Below are 15,824 nucleotides of genomic sequence, written 5' to 3' on the forward strand. Positions count from 1 at the left end.
ACCAGAATAATAGACGTCAAAGCTCAATTTACTGGCTGCTTTCTCATAAGCTACATGGTAGCTATTTACTTGGCCAGGAAAATCCCTGATACATGAAACCTGCTTCTTCCCCCCGATTGAATTTGATCAGGATCTGGACGGAATCTAGTGAGTACGTCAATTTGAACTCTACACGTCAGACGGGCTTGGACATGTTTAATTCGAGCTCCAAAGGTAGGAGGGTCTGCGGGCTGCACTATACTATTAGAGTAAAGGATGTGCTGCCGTGCTTATCGATTCTTGGGGACATATTAGGTGACTTGAAACCTGTACCGGGCGGTACAGTTCCTTCTGGGGCCATGCGGTGGTGCGCTAAGAAAAGAGGCTTTTAATCCGCTCAGAGCCCCAAAATTACCCCTGTCCTCGTACGATTCTGTGGTGTTGTGGAACAGGTCCGTTTGCCGGTGGCTTACTCACCGACCCCGTGCCAGGCCGCCATGCTTATGGAAGAATGCTGTTCGAAGCAATCCATCTACGGGATAGGAGCATATGCATGTTTAACCTTGGGCGGCATCAAATGCACTCTGAGATTAACCGAAAGAAGCTCCCTAGTCACCATACATCCCCACACAAGATACTTTTTCGAAAGCCAATTTACTCGTTCGACCCTATTTTTACATCGTATTTGTATTATCGCAGCATCACAACCTCAGATATCCTTGTATCATGTAGATGTATGCCTTGTACAGTTATATTTGTCTCTGACTAAATTTCGGTGTAAGCCGAGTAACAATATTGTCACTAACTTACCGGGTTTGCTGCAGGTACCCTCCAGTTGTGCGAACATTTCTAGAAACCCTGATTTCGTCTCAGATCTGACTTTTTCTTTGTTTAATTTCCTTCTTTTCACGTGTGACTTTCAATTGTCTGACTTCGCAGGTCGGAATATGCGGGTGGCAATTACACAACCTTTGGGGAACCGTCTCGGCGATAGGAAGGACGATTGCTTACCTATACAGTCAGATCAATAATTCCCAAACAGGATATTTGAAATACTTAGCCATTTCCTATCACGCATGTAGCTTCGTCATTTTCCTAACCGTATAGTGGCTAACAATAGCAAGGTCGGTACAAGGGGACATTCTGAAGCTTCATACTCCGCGTAGACCGATATGGCATCTACAGACCGGTATATAGCTGTGAAAAAGACCTGTCGCTAATTTTCGGCTGGTCTTGCCGCTCGGATACTTTTAGGACCCTTTTTTCTTCGTTCTGATGCCTGCAGGCCCCAGACATTTCCTCCTAGCTAGATCCTTGGATAGTACTCTCTACCACGGTCATGGGACTCATGTATAATCGGAGGCTGCCGTATTCGAGGCACCGACTATGCAGATATCTGTAGATTGCCACACATGCACATGTGTGATTCATACGCCTTAGTTGATCAACACTCTGGAAGGCAAACTCTCATGTAGGGCTGCAGAGAATATTCACGGAACATTCTGCAATTGCAAGATATCTTAAGATCTAACTCAGCCGATCATGGATTGTCCGAAGGCTGTCGACGGATGTTTGATGACAAGGCTTCGTTCGCTCGGTGATTATCTTCCGTTAACTTCCGTTGGATCCTGCCTTGACTATTCCCAGGCTTCAAACTTTCGAATCATAGTGCCTGGAAAATAATTGGGCGTTACTCAGAGAATCGATGCAGATGCGCGATGCAACAGCAGCCTCGCCGCAATAATCGTTAAATGTTGGCGTTTCTCGGCCGGGAAACTCCTTTTCTTTTGCCATCGGACATCTGGGGTTAAGGCTAGCCGAATGCAATTGCTAGGATCCGGGCACCGATTCCATCGGAGATCTCTTGTGCAGGTATGTTTCTCCTCCTCATTATCGGACCTTTCAGATATCGACTTCAAGAAGATTAAAATGCTTTGTAATTTGGAACATGATCGAGTCTGCCTTGGCTGTAGATATATTCACTAGCCTAACAGCACATCTCAGAGGATATTTTGGGTCGGAAAGCCTTATGCGTTAACTGTATCGACAGAGCCACTCGGGTGTTTGCACATCCACAATCTAGGTACCATCCTAGACCCTGTCTAACAGCATTAGTACGATGTATGTACTCCTTTGCTGGCACCACCATACAAAAATTACCTATTTAAAGCTAGAAAGTGGAGAACATTCACATACAGACGCCGCCTCAGACTTTCCCGTCGCTATCCCGCATTAGACGTGGGCCAACTAGGTCTGACCGATATTGTGTTACAATCGACGTCGAGTTCTATATATAAAAAGGTTCGAAGCCTAGAAGGGTGGGATAACTTCGTACGAATTCAATACAACACAACATGCAACAGACAGAGCCACAATTTATTGAATCAAAATAGTATTACCAGCTTCAAGTTGATTGAAGGTTTATAAGGATGAAGAATTTTCCCGAGGAAAATGCCTCGTGCGTATCCGAACGTTCCTGGATCCTGAAATTACGGACATATTATCTAAGAAACATGCCGTGCTGCAAATTTGCAAGATTCGTCCAAGCTTCGGCAGTTGAGATCCCACACCAAATTTAATTGTGCCCATTAATAAGCCGATGCCAAATCTGATGCCAACCGTAAAAACCTTGTATTTTTGGGTCGTGATTTGGAAGCTGTCAAGATAATTGGTTGGATATCACAGGACTATCTGCACGGGTCTGGGTTCGATAACTAGCCGCTGAGGGTCATCGGGGAAATTTCCAGCTGCAAGAGACCCGGTTCTTTAATTATATTCTCACTCCACGTCGAGAAATACTTCCGCCACCGAACATGAACCTGAGGCTCACAATGAAACGTGAAATTTAAACTCAGCCGATCTACTAAGCGAACTGAGATGCTTTGACATTCGGATTGCTTGGTGGACCCGATCTCTGGCATCCACCCACACCAGACTGCAGATACTTTCAAAGTGATATCAATTACGTGCAGATACCAGTTAGTACCTTTTAGTGCAGTGGCGAATTTGACAACCTCTTTCTGCCTTAATGCTTTACAGCCTTACGATCAGTGCATTTCTTACTGGTTACATAAGATCATGATCGTTTACTCAAGCCTAAGGGAATATTATATGAATTATTCCCACAGCCTCTGAAGAATTGAGCCTCTATGCGGTTCTGATTCGTGGATATTCAAATCAAGGAGGATCAATATCCTGCAAATAGGAAGTTTACAAGGATATTTCTACAGTAGAGATACTGTAGAGATTTCATCCTTTTCTTTGATCTGACGAGCATTTAATGGTGTTCCGATTACACGTGTACACAGGCTGCTAGGATCTGCTTCAGACCCCCAAAGAGTCTCTAATGACAACCAATAGGATAAAGGAAAAAATGAATCAAATTTGAGAATCAAAAATCCTCATGGGTTGCAAACCGGGGGGTACGACATAATACAAGTGCGCCAACGTTTTGACCATAGGGATATAGCATCCTGCCATGCCCAATATTAATGCTTATTGTCCTCCTCGACACCACACCCATGACACTGAATTTGCTTGGATATCCCTCCCTTTCTCGGAAGCGGCGTTCTATTGGGTCCGGCGTAAATTCTTGGCCTCTGCATGGCGGGTCTGTCAGACATGGAATCCTTCCAATCGTTGTAGGATCTTCACCCGTCCCGCGTGAGTAAAACATCTAGTCAACTCCACGTTTTCCTTCCGTTCTCCTTTCAATAGGATGCAAAACGACAAGGAATATGGTGTACACAATCTGCAGCCTCTTTGTGGGACTCCACCAACAAGTCTCGAGTCTCTTAAGATCTTTTGTTTGAGGGTGAGGTCACGCTTACATCACTTGCATTCCGCAAGAATTATACCAGCACACCGAGGGCACCATTGTAAAGCTTAGTAACCCCCTTTTTTAGAAAGTAAATCGTACAGGTTTTAGGGATCGGAATTTTGAGAGAAGAACTTCAATTCAGATTTCTCTGGACTGGGTCTTTACGATATTTGTCGATCTAGAAATACTCCAATGACTGTCAAAGTTTCCCGCCGGGGAGCTTCTTGCCCGGCTCTAGGATTTAAGCATAAGTCCGATTCATGTGTACTATGGGAGCTTGGATATTGTGATGTATAAATTTGGTAAGCTGACTGAGAAGACGTTGGATTTTTGGAGGGACAACGCACTTAGCTCCCTAGTTGCTAGTTTATGGCTATCGCGACGTCATGCCATGGTAACTACTGTTTAAAACCCCTATTTGTACAAAATTCTCTAGGAATCTGTGCAACGATTTAGTTTCATTGACCTACAATTAATTCCTAAACCCCCAGGTATGCAACCCTTCGAGTTTCACACCTGGCTCCAGTCAATTCCCGGCATTGATTTAAGACGAGATTCAGCCGTTGGCTGGGTGGAGAGATATCTAGTGGTGCTCTTCAAGTTGAGATTGACAAAATATCAATGTTGTTAGAAGAGAAGTGTCTAGTACAACAAGTGGGATTAGGCGACATGGCATGCCTGTTTCTTCTATGGTCTTCCAATTAGCTGAATCTTTCACTCTCCAGACCTCCATCGAGGTTGCCACAGAGAGTGTATGGAGTATATACAATACCCGTTTCATTAAAGGTCCTCGCGATAAGAACTTCGCATCAGAGTGCAAAACTCACTGATGTACTATCCTCCCGGTATGCTGGCGACGGCGTCGAGACTACTATCCTCGTAATTAACTTGTAGATGTTAGGGATTATTTTCTTTCCCAATGATCCATATGGTATTAGATACAAATCTTAGTCTAGAACTAGTTCCATAGATCCCTAAACTTAAATATCAAAAATAGCCTCTAGGCCTTTCCAGCCAGCCAATCTACCGTTGGGTTGTGTTGATCAATTGAGTCCAATCCTTGGCGAATGTCTAGTAAAACTAACGATAGCAGGATATTGACTCGTCGACACCCATTTAATGAGTTTATATATTCCAGGCTAAGTCTTTATAGCCCTGGTCGCTCAAAACAACAATATTCGCAAGGCAATGCAATCCCACCATTTAGATCTCGCGGATGAACTGCCTCGGAATTCATGAATTCAAATTATCCTGGGGAGCTAGGTTATAAATTTTGAATTTATTACTAATAATGCAAATTCCACTGATGTTACCTATCTATCTGACGTCAAGAGAGGTAATCGTCGCATAAGCGCTCGCGCTTGTCGCAATTCTTGATTACTGATACAATTAATTTATATGAACTTCGCGGTTCGCGAACACTTCGCTACGAAGCCCCACCCCAAGCCCCATTGTCTCATGTTTCCAAGAAGGCCTGAGCGAACAACTGATCGTGAAGATATAAAGACGACAATTTTCCCGCTTGCCCTGTATTTATGAGTCTAACAACTGCTTCTTGTTCTTATTTGATAGAAACTTAGACCTAAATACAACAATTGAATATATCATATTAACGCCGATAGTGGAGTTGGGTATGGGTTCGCGCCTATTTAAAACAGGAATATATTATGGCAACATATATATCGAACATGAGAATATCCGATTACGCAGATGATGGGTAGTATGGGGTGGTACTCCGACAATCGATATTGGATAAACCTTAAGGATGCAAACCGACCCAACAGGAAGAGAAAATCCTCTACAATATTCCTAATCTAATCCGACTTATCTCCCTTCACGCCAGCACTAATTTGTTCCTGAGAAACGCCCTTTCCAGCAACGCCACCTTTCGCCTTCCTCTTCGCTGCCATCTTGCTACCATCAGTTCCGTGGAACCAATCTAACACTCCAATTGCACCGAAATAAATCAAAAACTTCTCGTGATGTAGGTCATGCATCTTGGCTGCGTTCAAGAAGAAGTCGTATCCCGAGTGGACAGTAGTGGTTTCAATCAACTCATATGCCATGAAGATCCAGAATGTAAAGATGTGAGAATTCAAAATCTGTGGTGGAATGGTGATCGGCAGAATGTTGGCTACTATTTGTTCGATAGGGTGTGCATACTGTGCAGCGAGTGCGACTGGGGCAGTGAAGCGGTGGTGGATCTTGTGGATCTTTGGGTAAAGGCGGGGATGGTGGAGGACGCGGTGGGAATAATAGAAGAGTGCCTCACGGAGAAGAAGAGAGAAGATAAGATCTCGGATTATCTCATGGACAGGTGGAATTGAGGCATCCACACGGAATGCGCCCTTTCCGGTCAAAGTAGAGATATAGATCAGGAGTCCGTGAAGCGCTGTCGAAATTATCTGGTTCTTGAGGACGACACTCAAACAATTGAGGATCTCGGACCGAGTTGGCTGCTTGGGCGCAGGCTGGATCTTATGGCGTTCCGAAAACTTAGGGAAGAGCGCATCTAGGGACATGTAGATGGCGCAAGGGCCCCAGAAGAAAATGAGCTGGACTATCAGGGTACCCACAAACTCGATAGTGGCGGGGGAGTATGATTTCATTATATGCGCCCAAGCCCTTCCAACAGGCTCTGATATCACAAGAGGTGACATCGATGGAGGGAAGTGTAAGGACGACGGCATGATTATATCCCGGACTGGAATTTTAAAATGGTCTCTCGCCTAAATGGGAAATGCGGATTCTCGGAAGCTAATGAGAACTTGCGTTGGTTTTGTTGGAATTCGGATCTTAGCCTCGCGAGGGTATGCTACAGTACAAGACCAGTACAGTAGGAGCTGAGTAAAGGAGATGCCGTCCACGAAAGGACCCGGAGGCTATCGATGTCTTATATTTCTCAAATACCAGTACCACAGTTAAGCTTCTTATAGTTTACTCGGGATGGCAAGACCAGACGGCCTCCGACGGTAACATGACAGGCCTTTTAAAGCCTTTGTTATAAATCTCAAGCTTCCAGAACGAAAAAAATGCTTTTTGCCTAATTAGTGGTATGATGGGAACCTCGGATGTTGGAGTGAACCGGCCATTATGATTCCATTGCTATTAGAGGCTCATCTCCTATCGATCTTATGGGTCAAAATGCGGAGAAGGACTGGAGTAAATTGGCACATGCTACTGCGGCTGCATCTGTACCTTCCACTTTGGAGACGAAACATGTCTTAGATTGTGGGGTGGCCCAAAAAATGGCAACTTTCAAGGACGAACGCAGGATCTTGGAATTAGGCGATTTCCTTTCGTATTATGGATGAGGTTCTGCTAAGGAAATACGGAGACGAAGATCTAGAGATATTTCCAATCAATACGATGTGTCGTATTTCTCGTATCTATGCAATGGAAGCAAGATTTATGGCATGAACAGAGTAACGAATTCGAAGGTGAGATTGCGGTCTAATGTTATAGCTTTTATGCAGCTGATACCATGCCAACAAAAGAAAGTGTTGTGTCTCTGATGTTTGGTACACAACGTCTTCCTCTTTGGGAAAGATCTTGGCAACTTATGTAATTAGGGCTTTTAGGGCAACACAGTGGGCCAGCACCTGATTGGTCTTGGCACACTCGCCTGGCCACCAATTTTTGCTACACCAAGCAAAATCAATTGAAGATTTCAGATAGGCCCAGAAGAACATCATCGACAAACATCACTAACCGCCACCATCCGACAAATCCGTCCGAATACTAACCGACACAATGACCAGCGTTCCACAGATCCAGGTCTTCTCCGCTGAGGGGAAGTCCGATGCCGAACTCCCACTTCCAGATGTCTTCAAGAGCCCAATCCGTTCCGACATCGTTCAGACTGTTCATGCCGGTATGGCAAAGAACAAGAGACAGGCCTACGCCGTCAGCGTAAAGGCCGGTCATCAGACTTCTGCCGAGTCTTGGGGAACTGGTATGGTTACTTTATGGCAATTATCTCGATTTGGAGGCCCATGATGGGAGATATATGATGCTGATGGAGGAATTTTGCTGGATGATTAGGTCGTGCTGTTGCCCGTATTCCCCGTGTCTCCGGTGGTGGTACTCACCGTGCTGGCCAGGCCGCCTTTGGTAACATGTGTCGTTCCGGAAGAATGTTCGCTCCTACCAAGGTCTGGAGAAGATGGCACGTCAAGATCAACCTGAACCAGAAGTATGCTTCAATTCCAACTTGATACTCGAATTTTGACAAGGATATTGTGAATTAACGAAAATTTTCATAGGCGATTCGCTACCGCCTCCGCCATTGCCGCCTCCGCTTCTCAACCTCTTGTCCTCTCCCGTGGTCACAGAATCTCCACTACCCCATCTATTCCTCTCGTCGTCTCCTCTTCTTCCCTCCCAGACCTCGCCAAGACCCGTGCTGCCGTTGCCCTCCTCAAGGCCGTTGGCGCCTACAGCGATGTTGTCAAGGTTACTAAGTCGAAGAAGCTCCGTGCCGGAAAGGGAAAGCTTCGTGGTCGCCGCCACAGACAGCGACGTGGTCCTTTGGTCATCTACGACCCTGCCACTGACGGAAAGGCCCTAAGCAAGGCTTTCAGGAACATCCCTGGTGTTGAGACCTGCCCTGTCACTGCCCTCAACCTCCTCCAGCTCGCCCCAGGTGGCCATCTTGGTCGTTTCGTTATCTGGTCGTCGGATGCTTTCAAAGCCCTCGACACTATCTACGGCACATCCACTTCCCCCTCGAGCACAAAGAAGGACTACAGCCTTCCATCTGCTCAGGTTACCAACGCTGATATCGGCCGTCTCATCAACTCTTCTGAAATCCAGTCCGTTGTCAGAGCTGTCAAGGGTAGCGCTAAGACAAAGCGTGCTGGTGGACAGAAGAAGAACCCATTGAAGAACAAGCAGGTCCTCCTCAGGCTGAACCCTTACGCCAAGGGCTACGCCGCTGCCAAGTTGGGACAGGCTAAATACAAGGAAGGAAAGCCAGTAAGGGCTGATGCCACTTTCCACGATGTCTTGAGCACTGCTTAGACGTTGTTTCCTTGTTTTTTGCGACCCCCTTTTTGTTCATAGTTTTGTCATGATAATGCAGTTTTCGGAGTTTCCCTTTTCTCTTACACTTAGTCTATAATGCCCTTCTCATGGCCTTATTCCTACTATTCATCTATATATATAGCTCAACCAACCACACTGTGGTGAGCTTTCCATCCGATATTGACCTTCAAGTATCCAATAGCGTCTGTGAATGTGTCGTAGAGTTGCTTCTGAGGCCACCATTGCCCTCGTAATACTCAGAATCAGCGGTAATCTGGTATGTACGTTCCAAGCTACGGTCTCGTCCTCCTCGATCTGATTAACTCAATAACTTTCCGGTTACCACACTGCTACTCAATCCCGTACCGGCTGCTGTTGTATTTTGCGCGTTGCTTGGCCGAACCTCGGCTAAAATTCGCAGCAATTTTAGTTAGTAATATTAAAATCTCCAAGCCTACAAGCCTTCGCTGCCTATGCCCTCAGACTCGAGCAATTCTATATATTCAGAACAATCAAGCATCTACTTGGATTTCTTATAGCCTGGTATTCGATTCATTAATATACCACAATGACTGCTTCGCTCGACACGACTTGCGTCAGTACCTCGACGATCTCCAAACAAAAACACCATATTGCAGGCATTGAAGTCACAATATATGGTGCCGCTGAGGTCGCTCAATCGGCAACAACCGTCGTCTGTCTATTTCTTCTGCATCCACGCCTGGAAACTTTGACATACGTCGAACCAATCGCGTTAAGGTGCCTGCAAGCTCACCATGCAAGTTCTTCACAGCCCGAAAGAGGACTGATTGTCGCTTCATTTGATCAACGAAACCATGGAGCACGACTCGTGTCTACGAAGGCGAATGAAGCTTGGAGATCAGGGAATGAACTTCATGCTATTGATATGTTTAGTATATATCAAGGGACTAGTCATGATGTTTCACTGTTGATCGATCATGTACCGTCATATGTATTCCCTGATGGCGATAAGACGGTCGACGGTTGGCTTTGTGCCGGCGTTAGTTTGGGTGGACACGCGACTTGGTTAAGTCTGGTTAACGAGCAACGAGTCAAGGGCGGTGTGGTAATCATTGGATGCCCAGATTTTCAAAGCGTTATGACACACCGGGCATGGAAGAGCAAGTTGAAGAGCTACCAGGAGGATAGATTTATTGGGAGCCCAGACTACCCGAAAACTCTAGATTCTGCGGTGCGAAGAACCGATCCCGCCGGTATTATCTTGAGAGATAGGTCTCAAGCGGAGAAGTCTAGGCTTATCAAAGAACGTCTTGGAGGAAAGAAAGTCTTGGTCCTTAGCGGAGGGGCTGATAAACTAGTCCCATACGATTGCTCGAAATCCTTCTTAGACCTCCTGAAGACCGAAGGGCAAGGCCTTGTGGATATTAAGGATATAGTTTACGATGGAGTAGGCCATGACTGTACAGAGCAAATGGTAGCGGAGCTGGTCATTTTTGTTACAGATTTTCTTACAACTGGTACTGAAAGCAAATCCAAGGTATGAAAACGAAAACCCCTAGCTACTAATTTCCAATCGTCCCAATTTAGTACCTACTTGGCTAGACAGTTGGCTAACATCTCTCAGTTGTAGATATGATAACGAAGCCGTGCATATATGAAACTGTGGTGTCTAGCCTCACATTCTAATATTAGATACTATCTTCGAATATTGAAGGATTATCTGGATTTGAAGAGGGCTGGCCTCGTTGCCATATCCTCCATCGCATTATACTTCAGCATATATCTGTATAAGTAAATATAGGTGCATTAACCAACTGGCTGTAAGCAGCAAGACGGCGTCTTAGTGTCAATATACATCTTCATCATTAGATTACAATCCTCCAAAGTTGATTGAGTACTTCGACGTACTCAATATCCATTTTATCATTCCCCTTTACGTTCAGCTATACGAGTCTTTATTCTCTCCTGAAATAACATCTATACTCTTCTACTTTCCTTCTTTCCTGAGCCCTATTTCAGTACGCGAGCTATAGCTGCCCCCGATACGCGGCCGCAATGTTCGACGGCCACCTCATTTGAGCCTCCCTGAAAGCCTGACCTTTCAATAACTTTCTTCGGAGAGATTGAATTTTTCTACTAGGACTGCATTTCCCCACCTGCGCGATGTACCAGGCATATTACTCGTATCCGTACCAACCTTATGAGTAACACAATCAAGTTTAGTTTGCTGGGCCCTGAAGACCAGGCTGATGGTTTCATGAACAGGAGGGGCAGAGGGCAAGCTAACGTTAGTTTGTTTAACATCGTCGGAAGAGAATCCCTGACAGGTGATGATTCGTCGAGAACGAGACTCGCAAGTGCTACCTTAAACTCTGGCCCTCGAGCCAGTCTGTCTGTATTGGGTTATGGAGTACTGGAGGAATTGCCTTATACGCCTAGCCACCAATGGTCCATCATCGAACCATTTCTTCGCAAGCACACCTCTTGTAACAACTGTTTACTGATATTTGGAAAGTACGGGTACTTTCGAGCCTGAATTCTAGGCAGTTATTCGACACCACCGAAACCGAGATGTACACTAGTACATGGTTACCAGTATTTGGTAACTTGAGCATGGGTACCACCTGTATACCCATTACATTCGTGTATGTAGACGTCGGCTGTAGACCTAAATAGGTCTTTTTAGTATTGAATCCGAAATTGCAGATATTTCCGCAATTACGATCGAAACCCGACGATGCGGCCCCCCTTGAGAGGTTCAGGGATACGAAAAAAAACATAACATGCAGTTTTAACGCCTCTAAGCCTTGTGTTAGAATTCGGTCCTAATATAGAGCTCCTAGAACCCTTCGTACAAAGCTTTCCAAGAATGCCGATTTCAAGGGGATATCCCGGCTACAGCGGATGTTTGACCGAATATCAGGATTGAATGTCAGGTGCTGCATAAAATAAATGGTGGTCGTGCGAATGTAGAGTCGATTAGTCAGATTCTAGCGGGCATAATTCGGCTGCATTATTGCATAATCCAACGCATTTGATTGTTGGAATTGCGAATTTGAATTGGTGTCATGGCTTGCGCAATAGCTAAGCTTTGAAGACGAAGGCGGGGTTATAGTCAACGGTTGAAAGTGTGATCGCAACGTTGGAATTAACATAGGCTGAAATTCATCAGTCAGAGGGATTTAGGAGATAAGTTTTGGGTTTCTCATTTGATAGTATCTTCAGACCTCACCAAAAAGCTATAAAAAGCGGCTAAACCACTTCTCTCAGTCCAACGCAATATCTAATTCTCCAGTTTTCAATTTAAGACAACGATATATCTAAAATGGTCCGAATTTTGATATTTGGAGCCTCCGGTTTCGTCGGGAGTAAGTACATCTTTCCCACGAATTGAGATAATTCCTGGGAAATTTAAATACTAATCTCGTGAAACGCAGACCCCATTGCTCAGGCCTTGCGTCGTCGTGGCCACACTGTCTACGCTGTTGCGAGGACTGAAGAAAAGACAATCGAGCTCTCTAAACAAGAGATAATTCCTATCCTTGGGGATGCCAGTCAACCAGAGACATGGGTTCCGGCTCTCAATCTCGTCGACATTGTGATCGACTCCTCCCCATCTTATGGCGGGATCAGCGAGGGTATCTTGAAGGCTATCAAGGAGTCCCGACGAGTTACCTCTGCTAAGAAACATGATCCAAAGATTGGATACATCTATGTTTCCGGTGTTTGGGTTCACGGTGATTCCCCTGAGCTAGTTACCGATAGGGTTCCGACAGGCATTCATACCGACCGAAAACCTGTAGGGATTGTCAGCTGGCGCCCTGCATTTGAAGATAGTGTGCTTCAGAGCAAGGATGTGATCGATGTTGCTATATTAAGAGCTGGAATGGTATTCGGTGGAAGTGGGAGCGTATTCGCTCTTTGGTGGGCTCCATTCGTCGAGGCTTTAAAGACGAATAAGGCCCATGAGCCAGTTACAATTAAAGGAAGAGCAGAAGCTTCAATTGCCCTAGTTCACAAGGATGATTACGCCGAGGCTGTTCTGAATGCAGTCGAGAAGGTATGGCTATGCTATTTTTAGCCAGGCCCATGACAGATAAGCAGTTCTAACTAAGATATATTATGCAATAGTTCGAAATTGTGTCTCAAATACACTACCCGATTTTCAACGTTGTCAGCGGTCACGAAGTTCTCGGTGACATCAACAAAGCTGCTGCGAACGTCCTAGGTATTACTGGGGAACTCAAGCACCAAGCACCGGCTGCTGATGACCATTTCGGAAACGCCATTTCAACTTCTCTCCTCATTGATTCGGCCAGGAGTCAGTCATACCTCGACTGGCAGCCAAGACATACATCTCTGATTAAAAATGCTGAGATTTATGTCAAAGCGTACCTGTATTCGACAGATTACTACGCCACCGTCACCAAGTCCACTTAGAGACCCAGGCCTACCGAGCTCGGGGCCTAGCCCGGAGAAGCAGCGCAAAAAGTACACTTTTTTGACCAGTCCCACTATCTCTCATAACTTCATAGCCAGCGGAGAGCTCTTTGTTTTTTATTTAGTTAGCATTTTTAGTCAGCCTACCGACCTAATGTGATCTTATCTCAGTATAATATCATTCCGTCACCTTACCTCGTACCTAGACCTGTCCGTCACCTAAACTTCAAAGTTTGTGAAACAGCCGTCCATGATGTGGATATATATATCCTGTAGGAGGTATACGTACTAGATTCTTATATACCCATGCTCTAGCTGTACTCTTGTGAGAAGTCATGTCTTATAATAATGAAGCTAAATGCCTGTCGGTGCTCTGTGGGACAAACGCAAACATCGTGGGGCGTATTTGTTTCCTTATGGATGTGCAGCTTGAAGTAGGTTTCCCTGGGTTACTTTATTCCAGATAGTACTACCTAGGTAATTACAATCTCAGACACAGTTTCAAGATTGCTTTAATCCCATTCATGTTCCGCAAGCCATGAAAGAGCGTGAATAATTTGAAATGTTCCTCTAGCTCTTGCGGAAACATTCGTAGACGTCTCTGTACCCGGGTTTTGGCTCTATTTAAAGAACCCCACCGAGTGGACACTTTCAAATTCTTCTTATCCTGGATTCTTCTCCATCCTCCCTCTCCATCCCCTTTTATACTCCCTCTCGGTCTTACGCTTACAGTTTCTTTTTTATTTTGTGAGACAGCTAGGCTCACGCGCACACTCTATATACAAAAGCTCAACCGAGCCTGGTTTCGTATCCATTGAGCCTTTGGTTTCATGAACATATAATACGACAAACCACTATTATATATCAATGGATCTCTAATCCCAATTTCAACCAGAGAACACGAAGCCGAAAACATTAAATACAACCAACCAAACATATTATTCTATCTCCTATCAAGCCCACCGAGATGCGAAGGAGACAACCTACTATCATATATTATTATTATTCTTAATCCTACCGGATAGGAAGTTTACCTTACATATTACCCTTGGATATTTCAAGCCATACTTCCACAACATGACTTGTATATACAAAAATACAGTAAATACTTCACTCCAAATAAAAGGGAAGCAACGACGGATATCTAACCATCACAAACATCAGGCAAGACATTTCGGTCAACTCGATATGAATATTAATATCATCAACAACCCTCACCATCAATCATGGATTATATACAACTACAAGAGCCAAAAACATAATCGACCTAATATGTTCGTTCGTTCGAGCCATCATCACAAGATATACTTTATTTCAATATTTATCGAAACGCCCGAACCACGTCCACCCATGTTGGAGCATAATACCTGGACCCACCAGACCTACGAAAATTAAATATATTCATAAATTACAAGCACCCGTCGCTTTGCGAAGGTTATGGTTTATGAAATCAAGACCTATAACACAAAGTCCACGGAACCGGATTCCAACGATCATATATACGAAGAGGATATGTGGCAGAAGGGAATGCAAAATATACGAGAGGAAACATCATAATATTAAAATCCTATATATCTTCAAGAAATCCCGAGCCCCGGTTCACCACTAAGTCTCAAAAACCCGAAGGGAAAGGAAACATGCTTTCTTCCTGCTCCGGAACTGGCCGAGAAATATGCGAAATACTAATAAAACAAATTATATATTAATCTTACAACCATATAATGGCGGCAACATGCAAACGGTTTAAGAATGACCACAAGTCGACCGGATCTAGCGGGAGCCCAGGCTACGATACCCTCTGAGATCATGACTACTCGTTCAGCCACTTTTCGAATCATCGTTCTTCTACCAATCATTACCATGGGATACGACATAAAATCAAGACATATCATATGAAGCGGGATAAACTATATAATATCCCTAGCGCTTCTACCGAACCACCACCACCAAACCAACACAGAAGCATAGACCGTTAGGCTATGAACGAGGAAATGAATTAAACGAGAACTATCGATATGGAAAACAATTACTATTGGAAAAATAAGAAAAGCATCGGGCTTGCTGGCGGCTGCTGCCGATACTACGAAACGCCGAAATAACTGAAGAAAAAGTAAAGAAAGATTGGACAATTTCAGAGGAAGAGTAATCAGCTTGCGAACATTAAAACAAGACCAGAAAAAAATAAAATTATTAAAACAAAAATAAAATTATGTATTATAAATATACAGAAAATTGGAGTTAAGGTTAAATAACTAGAGGTGCTTGAAGGAGAATCGGGATGGCGCAAGAGGTCGAAGAGGAATTCAAGAAGCCTAAAGAGACCGTAGGAGGAATCAAGCAGGAGGTTAGGAAAATGTCGAGGCGAAGGGGGATGACGAGCATATCGTATGTCTCTAATGACAGAAACCTGTCTCACGGCAACTTTTCTGTTCTCAGTCATCAATATTCATCACTAAAAGATACCAGAAGAAATATATAAATTCTTTTACTCCTAAAGTTTTCCAAAATCAAAGACATGAGATATATAAGCATGGCAGTTTACGGACGCATCTCAAGAAAAATAAATACTACCACCATC

At 44.5% G+C, this 15,824-nt stretch overlaps 4 protein-coding genes across 5 annotated transcripts; 3 read left to right on the forward strand and 1 right to left on the reverse strand.

Moving 5' to 3' along the window:
- Positions 1-5,613: 5,613 nt before the first annotated feature.
- On the reverse strand, positions 5,614-6,489 carry DFL_002164 (uncharacterized protein; the record flags this gene model as incomplete). Its single annotated transcript, XM_067630910.1, has 1 exon — positions 5,614-6,489. One exon carries the CDS (start codon positions 6,487-6,489, stop codon positions 5,614-5,616), a length of 876 nt encoding a protein of 291 aa, XP_067493506.1.
- A 1,063-nt stretch (positions 6,490-7,552) lies between these two features.
- DFL_002165 (60S ribosomal protein uL4) lies at positions 7,553-8,821 on the forward strand (the record flags this gene model as incomplete). Its single annotated transcript, XM_067630911.1, has 3 exons — positions 7,553-7,754; positions 7,844-7,994; positions 8,065-8,821. 3 exons carry the CDS (start codon positions 7,553-7,555, stop codon positions 8,819-8,821), a joined length of 1,110 nt encoding a protein of 369 aa, XP_067493507.1.
- Positions 8,822-9,392: 571 nt separating this feature from the next.
- On the forward strand, positions 9,393-10,442 carry DFL_002166 (uncharacterized protein; the record flags this gene model as incomplete). 2 transcript variants are annotated; one of them, XM_067630912.1, is made up of 2 exons in its annotated part: positions 9,393-10,343; positions 10,437-10,442. In XM_067630912.1, 2 exons carry the CDS (start codon positions 9,393-9,395, stop codon positions 10,440-10,442), a joined length of 957 nt encoding a protein of 318 aa, XP_067493508.1. The 2 variants fall into 2 exon arrangements, with proteins under 2 accessions (XP_067493508.1, XP_067493509.1); XM_067630913.1 differs by lacking the exon at positions 10,437-10,442 and adding an exon at positions 10,431-10,436.
- Positions 10,443-12,131: 1,689 nt separating this feature from the next.
- On the forward strand, positions 12,132-13,246 carry DFL_002167 (uncharacterized protein; the record flags this gene model as incomplete). The annotated part of the gene is made up of 3 exons (XM_067630914.1): positions 12,132-12,174; positions 12,244-12,866; positions 12,938-13,246. The coding sequence occupies 3 exons, from the start codon at positions 12,132-12,134 to the stop codon at positions 13,244-13,246; spliced, it is 975 nt and encodes a 324-aa protein (XP_067493510.1).
- Between the last annotated feature and the right edge of the window lie 2,578 nt (positions 13,247-15,824).

The sequence above is a fragment of the Arthrobotrys flagrans genome (assembly GCF_004000055.1).
Source record: "Arthrobotrys flagrans strain CBS H-5679 chromosome Unknown unitig_3, whole genome shotgun sequence".
NCBI classification, from domain to species: domain Eukaryota; kingdom Fungi; phylum Ascomycota; class Orbiliomycetes; order Orbiliales; family Orbiliaceae; genus Arthrobotrys; species Arthrobotrys flagrans.